At 40.0% G+C, this 14574-nt stretch overlaps 1 protein-coding gene across 10 annotated transcripts in view; it reads right to left on the reverse strand.

Moving 5' to 3' along the window:
• Positions 1 to 14574, reverse strand: part of grin2bb (glutamate receptor, ionotropic, N-methyl D-aspartate 2B-b) — a 104167-nt gene that overhangs the window by 21255 nt on the left and 68338 nt on the right. For all 10 annotated transcript variants that reach the window (XM_084363843.1, XM_084363842.1, XM_084363841.1 and 7 more), the window contains 3 exons: positions 4634 to 4748; positions 4198 to 4403; positions 2077 to 2248 (listed from right to left, as the gene is read on the reverse strand). In XM_084363843.1, the coding sequence (XP_084219969.1) occupies positions 2077 to 2248; positions 4198 to 4403; positions 4634 to 4748 (493 nt within the window). The remainder of the gene's footprint in view (positions 1 to 2076; positions 2249 to 4197; positions 4404 to 4633; positions 4749 to 14574) is intronic.

Consider the following 14574-nt stretch of genomic DNA (forward strand, 5'->3'; position numbering starts at 1 on the left):
GACACTGTAATCTTAAAGTACAATGTACATCGTAACTCTTAGGATAATAAAGTTGCTTGTTTGAAGCCATAATCAATTAAGTCGGACATGACGTTGATCTGTAAAGGCTGCGTTCTGCTGGATGTCTAATGTGTAACGTGTGCAGGAGAGAAGTGGGTCTTTCCCTGAGGCTGTCTTCTCCCTGTCTCCATCTTTTTCCCAATCACTTTCTCTTTCTCTATGTCTTTTTCTTCCTCCATCTCTGATTAGGAGCCTCACTGTCCTCCTGAGGTTTTTGCAGAGCTGATCACAGCTCCCCCTCAGGCCAGGTTGTGGGGGAACAAGTGCTCTATGGCTGACAGAGACCGTGAGAGAATCATAAAGAGACATTCAGACAATATAATTAGTCCTATCATAAAGATAAATTCCTATGAGCACCCTCTCTGCTTGTACTAGTGCAAGTGTCAGTACTTGATTACATATTTACCAGCTTGTTTAATTGATTTTTAACTTTGAAAATAGTCACACAATAGTCTAGTATTCATATAGTAAAGAAAAGGGAATTACAAACTGCCTCAGCAGCAAAACTGATGCGAAAAGGGAAGAGGAGGAGATTGAAAAAACAACAAACATACACTGAGTAAATGAACAAAGAATAATAGAATAAAGAAATGAAAATTAATTTGACATATTAATTCATAGCTGTTGTATTTTTCAGCTGGCAGTAAAATCTACATTTTTCGATGATGGTGTGTTCTCACAGGAAATATGGTGGGTTAATGACCAAAGAAGAGGCACTGCATTTTGGTTTTAATTGCCACAGTTCTTTGTGGGAGGGTTAGTATTTGCAACTCCCCAATACTGCCTGAAAAGTCAACACTGCATGATTAGTTTCATATTTGTCACTTTACATGACCCACAACCTTGTTATGGCATATATATTCTTGTACTGTCGTGGCAGGACTCAACAATAAGGATTACTTGATTGCCTGGGGCACGTAAAATGCCACGTCGGGCTCGTAAATCCGGCGGGCAAGTGAGTTGGCGGGGAGATTGTCATAGCATTGATGTGCAAGAATATTTGTTGCTTCACATTTATGTCACACTGTGTCTTTTTTGATTCCCAACTGGACAAGTGAAAAAAATCCTGCAACCAGAGAGAATGTCTAAACCTTCTGACAGATCAGGCCCGTTCTGCTCTGGTCCTTGGTCCTGCAATGATCTGCAGGCCAAGCTTGAACTTGAGACCCTTGTATATTTAAATTAATCTAAAACCAGAACACCAACAGCTGCAGTTGCTTCATACATACCTAAATATTGTTGCCTTTTCTACAAACTGCATTATGAAATGTATTTCTGTACTTACTGCTGCTATAGTGATTTGATTTGACGTCTTTCATGTCTTTGACGCTGCTGTTTTCACCCTGTCTTGGCTAAGTCTCACTTTTAAAGATATTTTAATCTCAATGTGACTTCCTAGTTACATTAACGCACATTTTACGACGGCTTCCACCAGGCTATATTAAACAAATGCAAAAAGACAGACAGATGTTAAATGTGATCCTCCACGCTTGAAGCAGATATTTATTTTTTGGGAAACCACTCTTGTTCTCATGATGTCATTATAAATAGTCCCATGTCTACAATGAGGTGTGCTGAAGAAAGGTTTGCCACCAGTGACACACCACCCACAATGATGGTTAATAAACAGACCTTCAGAAACAGTGAATACTCTGGTGTGCTACACTGGTTGTAATGGCACACACTGAATATGATTCAATGTTTCATACACTGCTATTATTAGTCTTACTGCCGGTTCAATAATGCTTGTATGGCGATGTCTCCAGTGTTCTGCCAGGTGTGAAATCCACAATCCGCTGATGTGCCAGCATGTCTGTTTGAAATCAACCAAACTGTCATTCTGGGCATTTTAAAACTGTTTACAGCCAGCTTTCTAGTGTTGGGCCAGGCTTATCAGAACAACATCCACCTTTTTTCTTCTACAACCATCTGTCCACTACAGATCTGTGAAACTAATTTATCAGGAACATGTGGAATGAACGGTGAGTGTGTTAAATAAAGAGAAAATGTCCTCACCTCTCCAACCATGCCGTTCCACGTCCCATTAACCTTTTTGCCGTGTTTACCGTTGGTGACCAGGTACAGGTCGTAAGTGAATTTGACTGTCTTGGCGATCTTCTTCAAGATGTCTATGCAGAAACCTTTGCAGCAGCGCTTGATGTAAATCCCTGAATCACCTGTCTGATTGCTGGGAGGTGGTACAGAGAGGAAGAGGAGGGAGAGGAAGTAAAGATAGAGGAACAGCAGAAAATAAAGTGACTTTTATTTGGATTTCAGGTACATAAGACAAGTGGATTACAGAGAGAGGACAGCAGCAGAGATTAAATGAAACCACTGATCTATATTCGATGCAAAATCAGGGCAGGCGGCATCAGTTAGAGTTAAAAGAACAAATAAAGTAAACACCAAGTGCAGAGCTCACATCAGTCGCTTTTCAACACATGGCCCAACAAAATCCAAAACATATTGAGGCTACTAAACGGGTAACATGAAATAAAATCAGTGTGTATAGAATTTCTTTTTGCATTTTTAAAGTGAAACTTGAACCTGCATTTTAACTACATACACTTTCTCATACCGGTATTTGTTTATCTTATTTTGATATTTTTCATAGGCAAGCACTTGTAATTTGTGACAATATATGTTTTGATGCATTTTTGCCGATCGATGATTGTCAGTTTATACATTTTTAAAAAGCAGCGATTAATCAATTAATGGTTGATCATTAACATCCCTAATTCCAACTAAAAACTCAACCAGGTTGTTTCATTGATAAGCAAAAATGAGGTAAACCTAAATTCTGGTCAATAGAAAATTAATTGGATCATCGATTAATCGTTAAAGTCAAACATTAATAGATGCAGCTTCTCAAATGTGAGGATATGCTGCTGTTCTTCTTCTGGTCATATATGATAGTTGATAAAATATTTTTGTATTTTGGGCCGTTGGTCAAAAACAGTAAGACATCATCTCCAGCACAGAGATACGCGTTTTCAACAATTAACTGACATTTCCCAATGACTAATCAAGAAAAAAATCAATAATGAAAATAATAAAAACCTTGAAAGCATGATTACTGCAATAAAATACAAACTGTATAGCACGGAATAAAGGTGAACTATGATGCTCATGTATTTGACACTAAGTCTGCATCTACTCTGCTTTTGTGCATACAAAGACAAATCTGCACAGCTCCCTACATCAGGCTCATGGAGTATTTTTGGCTGGAGAGAAATCCAGCATATTCTCTCTGGCAGTGCTGCCTATGCCTGAAAATGTTGAATGTGAGGATGTCTTTGAAGGAAGAGACAGACAGACAGGCAGAGGGATGGAGAAAAGGGGAATAGGGGAATAGGAGAAAGAACAGGGTGAAAGATCAGTCAATAAAAGAACCACTGAGCCAGAAGATGTGGGACACCCTCAGGAGATTTCAGGTAGGCCAGTGATAGAAAAGGAGGCCATTGAAGAAAATTCATTATCACACACCGAGGAGAAGTGGATAGCGAGAGGGTCAGGGTGAAGAGGTGGGGGGAGGGAGGAAAACAGTGACAGAAACCAAGACAATGATCTAGTTAGTAGTAGTGAGGCAAGCGGAGGTAATTATACAGTAGAACAGTGAGCGATTGTGAAAGGATGAAAACGATTATATTATTAAAGTGAAGAAAAAGCAGGAGAGTCACTACTGCTTCCTGCAGTGACGGGGAAATTATAAACAAAGATGCCAAAGGGAAAATTCAAGGAAAATGTACAATAATTTATGACTGTGGGCTTTCCTCGATACATGCGTGTTTCATGATAGCATTAATCCATTTCCTTTGTTTACATTCACACTTTGCATAATATTCTGCTAAACTCAGATGCAGCCGTTGGTGTTTTATGTTATTTTATAACTACCTGTGATTTGTTAGGTGTGACAAATGACTTTGAATACATTCAGAACATTACATAGTATACCAGAAACCCTTTAAATAATTCATTTTGCAGCCATATTGACGCATAAATCAATATGTCTCACACTAAGATTCATTAAAGTGTTCTATTTTTAAAACCTGACTCTTTAATATTCCTCCTGGATTCTAACAGTGAATCTGAAGAAGAAAAAAAAGGAAACAAAACTAACTAAAACTAAATTCTCACCTGAGCTTGAGCTGTTTGCGGCACGGCACAGTGTTCCTCATGCAGGTGCCACTGAGAGGGTCCACGTCCTCCACGATGACAAACGGCGCCTCCTCCAGAGTGACGATGGACAGGTGGTCCTCGCGCTCCTCCGCTCCCGTGTACAGCTCAAAACGAGGCCACACATGGTACCTCATCGTCAAAGAGCCTCTCTCCCACTTGCCAACCTGTGTGAGTGAGTGGGAGGATGGCTTTTTGATATACAGGCTACTGTAACGGGTACGTCAAGTGGCAAAGAAAAAGTGACAAGACAGATCACAGAGGGTGAAAAATATAAACCAGGACATAAAAAAGCCAGACGACAGTTTAGAGGAAGAGAGGAAGGAAGGAACATGACACAAGAAAGGAGTAATAGTAGAAGAGAAAAAAAAAATGAAGAAGAAGAGAAGATATTCACCCTGTCCCATTGTCTATCCTTGTCTAGAAGAATTATGACCAGCTTAGGGAACATCTGATGACCCTCCTCGCTGAAGGACAGGTTTCGGCCTTCAAAGGTCACATTCATCAGGTACCTGCGAATGAGAATTCAAGTATGAATTAGAAAAATTAGTATCTGTACGCAGACTTTAGACTTTCAAAATTATTTCTATTATTTGCCAGAACTCAGGTTTACAAATTATTGAATATATTTATATAATTAAAGGTCTAGGGTGTAGGATTTAGTGGCCTCTAGCGGGGAGGTTGCTCATTGCAGGCAACTCAAGACCACTTGTCTCAACGTCTCCTGCATTGGCCGCTTAAAATATGGCATTTCTTTAAAACTTCATTTTTTTGCCTTGGGAGCAGCACAACAAGCAGCAAACCCAGCACATCCAAAGTGTTGTGGCTATGTTTTAGCAATCAGCTTTTTCTTTGCACATTCAGGACACACACATTAGCATTCCTTTAGTCCAATATTCACTCTCTTTGCACTCTGTCTTTGGTCTCCACCAACTCTTAAGGGGAAAATTTGGCTTTTGAGCAGCTCCACTGTATTCACCAGCTACTTCCTTGTCCGTCTGCTGTTTGATGCTGAGCAGGTAGTGTACATTTCAGCAATTTCTAGAACTTTTCTGCTGAAAGCTCCCGCTGCAAACGAGATTCAAGAGAGCTTGAACCAAAAAGTGAAGTTGTGGGGGAGTTGAAGCAAAATAATGAGATGAAAGGCGCAAAAACGCTCCGTGGAGCTGAAAGAAACTGCAGAGATGAGTTAGATTTCTCTGTGGGTTCATCTTAGCAACACCTTTCATATTAAACATGATTGAAAATTGATTAATGCAGCTTTTGCAGCACAGCACTGCTATCACAGTGTGAGAGGCAATGACTTCTCTACAGAGGTCATAAGAGTAACATATTCAGTATTCAGTTTAAAATAGTTGGAGTGGTGGTGGGAGAAAGTGCACACAAAATCAAGAATTTTAAAAATATCCTCAAATGTCTTGAACATTTAAATATTGAGCCAAAACATTTCAATCACGAAGCGTACTCGGCTGGTACTTGTAATGACTCAGTGCTGTCAAATATTCAGTTCAAATACTTGGCAGTGAAATAGTAGTTATGTTATTCTGTGAAATGTGTCGATACATGGTCCAGAAAATAATGTCTGGCTATGTATAATATCATTCACCCACAGGTTTCACACTATGCTTTTCAACACATTTGCTTTGTTGATGTTTGATTACTCTTTTGGCATTTTATATATTGTTATGCATTTTATCATATGTCTGTATTATACTTTTAAAAGAAGATACTGTTTCAGGTCCTTAGGCCAGTTGTCACTGTAGGTAAAACACCCCAACTGTGAAATGACATGCCAGAGAGCATCTTCTCTTAAATCACTTCTGCAAAACCATTTCAATCAAAGTGCTTCATAACAGGTATATCTTTATGTGTTTGTTTATATGTATACTTGTGTGTACAAATGTAAATCCGTGGTTGCTATCCTCAGGTAACAGTGGAACAACTGGAATAACTGTGGAAACTCTACACTGCAAAAGAGAAAGGACTACAGTGATGGAGGAAGCAAAGAAGGCTGAATGGAGAGTGCTGGTGTTGCGTGACAGTCTGTTTCCTCATTGATACATGCTCCTGTTACTTACTTATGAATACAACCAGGTGTTTAACTCTGCCGCTTCACAGCACAGAGATCATGGATTTCTAGGGTCAAATCCGGATTCTTACAGTTGTTTTTTGTTTTGGATGGAAGCCAGACTGCTAGTGGTGGCTGTGTTGCTATGGTTTTGTTTATGACAGTGGAGCCACAGTGAAAAACTAGGAGGGGAGGGCTTTGAAAAGCTGTCTGTTTCCGCTTCGAATAAAGTTAGAAAACTCAAATTCCCAAAAAGTTAGAACGCTGTCTAAAACATAAATAAGACATAATTTGCTCATCCTTCATAATCAATTGAAAACAGAGCCAAACAGAGCAAAGCCAATATTCATTGATTTTTGTAAATATATGCTTATAACACATTGGGACAGGAGCAAAAAAAGACTGGAAGTGTTGTCGAAGCTCAAAAAACACTTGTTTGGAACATTCAACAGGTGATCCTTCCTTGAAAGGCTCAGTTGTTCACAAGCAAGGATGGGGTAGGACAGGATATTACTACGTGGCCTCACAATTTGTAATTTGCTAATTTTTGCATCCTGATTTTATTTGCTTTTTACGCAGCGTCCAAACTTTTTAGAAATAAGGGTGTTATGTAAATTCATATACATTTTATTTATGTATGACAAAAAGAAACTGAAAAAGCAGAATCACAGATTTCCAGGAGGGAGACTGCTTGTAATGCTGCCGCTCCGTTCTCTGCCTTAAATGATCCGATGTTCCAGCAGTTTCTCATTTAACGTATGACATCTCAAAGACGGCCTAGTTTGAAGCTTGGTAAAGCATATGGCACCTAATCAGACTGAGAAATATAAAGAAAGAGCACCAGGAGGCTGTAAGAGTGAAAGTGAGAGAGCAACACGAAACCAGGACTGAATGGTGGAAGAGAGGAAGGAGTAGAGTGTATTAACCGCCTGTGTGAAAACGCATCATCATATATGTGTGTCAACAAGTGTACAGCAGTGGCTGATTCTCCCCGCCGCCTCCTTCCCTCACTCTTCCTCGTCCCTATCTGTGGGCTGCCATCACCATGGAGACGCTCTGCCTCTGAAACAATCCACTGGAGAAATAAATATCTCGTCTGAATGCAACCAGTGAGGGGCCCCGCGTGTGTATATGTGCGTGCAGACTTTTTAAAAAAGGAGTGCACAATTTACCCACCGTCATCTCCAACCAAGTCAACGGTGTGAAAAAAAAAAAAAAAAAACTATTCACAAGTGAACACAATAAACGCAGACAACAGATGAGCAATGTGGCCTGAAACTTACCCAAGATTTTATCGCAAGTACCTCCTACTAGAACATTCAGTGCCTCTATCTGTAACGTCTTCGACTTTATTTAGATACCACCTCACACACACACACACACACACACACACACACACACACACACACATACAGACCTAAGTAGGCTACATGCTTTGAGAAAGTCAATAATATGACTCAAGCCTCCATGAAATGCTTATTGCTGCATACTGGCTGGATAGCACGCTGAAAATGCTGTAATGTGCATGTAACATGGGATTAGCCTGCTAAACATAATCTCAGTGTGAATAGAGGAGGAGGCTCAGGAGATCCCGATTTGTTGCCATCCAGACACCAGGGCGACCCATGTGACCAGCAATGGCCTCAGTTCAGGCTAAGGACAACAAGTGTACAAGGGCATTATGTGACATGCTGTTCAGATCTTTATATATTTTTTCATACTATATTTTCAAATTTCTATTTTTCTTTACATGCAGTACTTGCTTTTTTATCTTTCTTTTTATTTCTCTACTGTTTATTGTTATTGACCAAAACAGCCATGCAAGTTCCTAGTTGGTGAAGACATACTTAATAAACCTGATTCTGAATTCTTGAGTGGATCTTATTCTAAAAATAAAATAACATACACATTATAAAAAGATGCTCATATAATAAATAATAAAATATACACAAAAGCAAGTATAAGAGAAAAAAGTTGTTCAAACACACAAAATGACTGAGAAAGTACCGTGATGTCGTACTGTGGACAGCGCCATCTTGTCATGTCTACATATACGCAACACCAAGAAGCATTCAGGCTCTTAACACCAGTATAATGTAATGTAATGTGTTGCCATGGCACCCACAACCACAGCAATTTTCATGCAATCAGCTGCGTTGCCATGGGAACAGTAATCTCACCCGAGAGAGGCTAGTTGAAAGAGAGAAAAGGAGTATTTTTTTGTCTAAACCTGAGTGTTTACCCACTTCCCCTCATGCTGTCTTTCACTCTCAGATCAATCTCTCCATCTCACCTCAGAGCAGCGCATTGAATCACACATCAATAGGACTCATCTGCCCGTACATTAACCTGTGCCTTTACAAAGACTGATGCATGCTGAGATTTTACAGCAGAGGAGGCTGCTCTGTTTATCATTTTGTATCCCTGTACTATTGATGTAGCTTTTATGTGCCGTTTGATCCCTTCTCATGTCAGAATTCCCCTCTGACTCTGCTGAAAGAAGGAGAGAAAAAAAACCTTGTGCGGCTTCATCACAGCCATATGCAGCGTGTGTGTGCGCCTCGCTCACCAACTGTTCCCCAACTAATCACTGGCTGTGAGGGGTATTATTTTTTAGTTACAGAGACACTGAATCATCAATGGCACGGACACAATCCCTCTTTTTTCCTTCTAAAATCTCTTCAGAAGTATTTCAGAGGCATTTGATATGACTTTCTTTTATCTCCGAGTGAAGCTGTACAGGGTCACAAATTCTCTGTCGCTGCAATGCAGGGATGCAAAAATATATATCCCTGCTGTGCATGTGTGTGAGGAAGTCTGTGGTGCACGCACACACACACACATGCACATACTGTATCAGGTTTGGGTGGATGAGTCATAATCTGGGATGACTGCAGAAGACCTGCCTCTGAAGAGTTACCAGTTAGTGATGAAATGCGTAATACACACTGCAAGTGCTGTAGGATGGAAATAGTGTCTGAGTGCAGCACAACTACAGAATATGGTAAATCATAGTAAGGCATGGTAAGTGCGCTAAGTATGGTGCTGGTACACGTAGGGTTCACTCCAGAACAAATTAGACAGTAGCTTTGTACGAAGGGGCCTATGTGTGATTACAATCAAATTAAAACTCATAATATTTTCAAGAGCTGACACAAATGCTTCAAAGCTTTTACCGTTCCCATGGCAATCGACGTCTAAATCCATATTAAAAGGAAGGAGACGTTGCATGGCTGCACCAAAAAAGGAGGCACAAGACTGGTAAAGAGTGCGAGAAACCCTCGTAACCAGGGCTACAACAGCGAGGTGTATAGGGAACCAATGTAAACGCTGATGGCTACATTATTCTATATCCATTATATTGTGCAATCAACATTAAATTCATAATCATATGTTGAAGGAGAAAACGTGTCTATTACTATAGATAAGCAAATGTACACAGTATGATAATAGTGACAACTAACAATATAGAGTATATCCCTGCCACCCTACTCACAACTGTTCAACCGCCCCTCAATCCTAATTAACTTCAGCTACTATAACACGTTCATGTATGAGCATTCGGGAAAAATCGACCACATTTGAACGAGCATAATTACGTCATTAAAATTCTCCTGCTGTACCATCCTAAAAGTTGTATTACTTTTTCAAAAAGATCTATTTTCTAGATATTCGGGAAACGGCTGTGGCTAAGACAGCAGAATGGGTTGTCCACTTATTTCATTATCATATTCACGTTTTAATATTATTAAATTAATTAGTTATTAGTTTATAGAGACTGACATCAAGTGCGTCTATACTCAGACTGCAATAGAGACAATCACAAGAGTCTTAAAAGAAGAATATGAATAATAATTTTCATAAGACGCCAGTTTGTGAATTATTTATTTGAACTCGACATAAATTTGTGGCTTCCACTTTAATATAACTTTAGAAATATCCTTTGTTGGGGTCATTTTTACATAACAAATTCTGAATGCAAAAATAAATTCATTGATTATTCATCGACTCATTTGTTGCTGGTGGAGCGGCTCTGACATCATAAATATACACAGAGAGTGATGTGTACTGCACATAAGAAGAGATGTGAGGCTGAGAATCTCTTTGAGCTGCAGCCTTTAATAAGTGAGTCTACAGGAGCTCCATGTGATCTGGGCCCATGAGGACTCCTACTGAGAGGGAGACATCAGACAGGCAACCTGTGGTGTCTGGAGAGACGGAGCACTGTATCAGAGAGCCCTCTCTCATTTCAAATGTGGACAAGGGCTGAACAGACGAGGACACTGACCTTCTACAGTCTGCACACCTCGAATACTGATACATACTTTTACTACTAGTTTTCCAGTGGTCCTTAAAATAATGTGTCCTTAACAGCACATAAGCAGTCCTTACTCAAAGTTATAATTATAGCGAAAAGGAGGTAATTTGGTACACAGTTAGAGAGCTTTCGAATAATTTCTCTGATGATCTCATCTTACTTGCCAAAGTATTCTTCAACGCAACAGGGAAACTCCACTCACAATTTTTCTCCTGATGTGCCACCGCTCGCGCTGGAATTACCTGTTGTGCTCACAATGGTCCAATATTGAAACCTTTACTTTCTTGTCCTAATTTATCACCTTTTGCACATATAATAAGTCAAATCTTTTTGCATCCAAAGAGACTCTTTTTATTTGAAACTCCTTTCACACCGGGCCAAAAACCTACAAACACCAACTGACATCTGGCTTTTGTCTTCAGTGGGAAAGGACCAATTGTCATTCAGTGCCGGGTCGAATAAATCTACAGTAGTCACGGGTATTTATTTGCAACAGCTATGATCAGTAGTGATGGAATATCAAGCTAATGTTTGCCCCTTTTCTGGCGCGATGCAATAAAGCTATTCGAAGTAAGGAAGTTTATAGTTAATTTGTTTTCCAACCAATTCTGTTCAAGCAGCGCTCGAACATTGTTCAGCTGGCGTTGAATTTAAAAAAGAGACTGAAGTAAAAGATATAAAAAAGGAGCATCTGTGACATTGACACTGGCCTCCATGCTGCTTTCTGCTGTTACCTGTTTTGCAAGAAAAAGAAACAGAAAAGGCAGATCTATCTACTGGCAATGGGAAAAATGTTGTAGGTCAGTGTGGTAGACATTATTTCCTTTGATATGGGATTATTTATCTAGGCTTCACACACCTGACAGTGTGAAGAAAATCTTAAATTCAAGAAACCACAATTGTTCGCTAAATTTCTTTTTCAAAACAACAAGAGCCAAATTATTGACTGTATGAGCCTTGTGTTACTACATAAGTAAGAACAAACTTGGAGAAAGGTTGACTGCAAAGAATGTAAAATGAAAATATGTATGTATATAAATATATTGACTGCATAACAATGCAACATTTTGCCTAGTAATCAATACTCTCAAATTACCGAAAGTAAAAGTTGATGAGGTAAAAGAAAACAAAAAAAGACAAACAAGTATATGCAAACACAAATGCAATGAACATCACAAGGGTAGATTTGTCATTCAGTGGTTACATATGATGAAAATATACATTAACACTTGATAAAATGCACACAGCTCTGCAGGCTACTGCTCAAGTGACAAGGTTTTCTATCATACAGACTACAGAAATGCCAAAGATATATTTGAGGTCAGCAAAAACATCTCAAAAATCCAGCATGAGACAGGCTGTCTCTACTGAACGAGAGGAAATGTGACTCATGTGACGAGCAGGGTAGCTGTGATAAAAAGTCTTTTAGTTTTTTGCTCTGTTGCTTCCAATATTTTGGAAGTCCCCCATTCCCCTATTTTTGAGTAAATAAAAAAAATAATTGATGTATAAACAGAAAATTAGGAATCATCAGTTTTGACTGACGAAGAGTAAGAAAGAGAGAAAGTGGGGGGTGGGCGGAGGAGAAGGAGGAGGCAGAGGAGGAGCACCATCAGTGCTCTCTGATTCAACATTTTAGCTTCATTTAATTGAAAGTGCTTTTCAGGGAGAATGGACTGCTGTAGGAGCAACACAGAGCGAGAACAGAAAGAACAAAGGGCTGAAAAGCAGCAAAAATTTAGGAGCAAAAACTAAATGATCCACACAGTCCAAAGAGAGACCTCAGTGGAAAAGATTACTAAGTGACGCGACGTGGAGGAATCACAGATGTTTAAAGTTCTAACCCACTTCCATTAAAAAAGAAAGAATCATTTGTGCTCTGGATGCCCAAAAGAGAAATTAAAGAGCCTGCAGCCTTCTAATAAACAGCAGCAGGATTTATTAGACAGCCGCTTTTATTGGTTCCATTAAGAAATGTAATATTACAGCCATCTCGCTTCAGGAAAACCAACTCTAAAGGTGAACTAGGATGTAACATGTTCACCTTACATGCATGAGAGGTGGCACCAGGGTCAAATGGCCTGCAGAGAAGGTTTTCCATCGACTGAGCTCACGCAGCCAGCCCACAGACATGAAGACAAATGTCTCATCAGATCACATGAAAGCAACACTACAAAATATTAATCATCTCTTACATCATATATACCAGTGCAGCATTTTATATCAGCGCTGGGATTTGAGAGGGAATTCGAACGCACATACGCAGTCAAACAAATAATAAAAATCATCCCTTCCCCTGCAACATCCACGCACACAAATAAGCCCCTTAGCGCCTCATCCAAAACCACTTGGAGCACATTTTCTCATTATCCTAGCGTTCCTGTCCTCACTGTCTGCCAGGAAACAATGGATGGCCTCTAGAGCTCTGCGTGTATGTGTGTGTTTGCTTATTTGCGCTTGCGGTGTATGCATGTATTTATGTATGAATGTGTGTGTGTGAGTGTGTGTATGCCCCATAAGGTCAAGCAGCCCCTAAACAAATTTGAGAGCGTGACTCACTGGGGCCTCCCATCTCCGTCCATCAGCGCTGACAGGATGGCATGCTTATCCAGCGTGCATGCAGCCCACTGTGGCCTCTAGCTATGGAGGACCACGCAGAGACATATGGTCTTATTATTGCTTCTGTCTCAGGGGGTGAGGGGATGGAATAGGTGGAATTATGTGTGTGTGTGTGTGTGTGTGTGTGTGTGTGTGTGTGTGTGTGTGTGTGTGTGTGTGTGTGTGTGTGTGTGTGTGTGTTAGGCTGCTCCCTAGCCTCTGGGGTCACCACCAAAATTCACCGATCCAAATTCGCTATCTTTGTTCAGTCGAATGGATACAAATGAAATGGCTGGTTAGAAAAGACACACACACTCTTTCTCTCTCTCACACACACACAGCAGCATCCCAGATGTGGGCCTGTAGGATGATTGAGAGCTAACCCTGTGTCTCATAGCGCCCTTTGGGGACTGAAATATTCATGGCTGTGTTGTGTGTTATTGTTATCTCCGTCCTCTTGGTGACAGAATAACTAGACGGCATGCATAAGTGCCCACGATGTAAAAAACGCATAAAAAAACAGAAACACGGGTGAATACAGGAACAAAATTTACTGTAATACATCAACCTCAACCTGGAGATTAATGCAGCAGTGGCAGGGGAGGTTGCATAATGTTTCCCTAGGTTCTTTGCATTCCTCAAATTCAAACTGACAGTGAAAAAAACAAACAAAAACAGAGACAATGTTAAATATTAGGGGGAAAAGAGGGATGAAAGGAAGGCAGGTGCATAGTTTTGTAAGGCAGACTTACAGTGAATAAAGAATGAAATCCCTAAGTCTATTATTTTATTAGATCAAGCCCCAAAGAGCAGTTGAATGTTATGTATAACAACACATATGTTTGCATGTGTGTTGCTGTGTGTACTAGAGATAACCCCGCTCTTGTTCTTTGGCTCTGTTTTCATTACTTTGGTTGTCCCCGAGCATTCAATTAGCCGTGGAATCTCTGATCAATGTGAACAGTAAAAGCATGCCCTATGAAGTTAAACGGGGATTAATTATTGAATACCAATGCTCCTGCTTGTTCTGTAATGTGCCAAAAAAGCAAAACAAGGAGGTTCAGAGGGAAAGGGGAAAGAAGGATGTTTTTCTTTAACGATGGCTGTGGGTTAAGCTAAAGATAAGACGAGATGTTGTTTTAAGTCTGCAAGCTAATGTCTCAGTTCATCTTGTGTTTTTATTGGATAATTAAACAAATTCCGTCCCTCCTTGGGGAACGTGTCTGCGTTTCTCTGTGTAATTGTAGTCCATGTTGCATGTGTGTGGCCGCACATTTGCTGGATTTATTTTGATAGTTTTCACTGCGCTTCAGCAGCTGAAAACCAAACTACACTTTTTTCCCCTGTTATTTTA

Source organism: Pagrus pagrus, assembly GCF_965226575.1.
Source record: "Pagrus pagrus genome assembly, chromosome: 2".
NCBI lineage: Eukaryota > Metazoa > Chordata > Actinopteri > Spariformes > Sparidae > Pagrus > Pagrus pagrus.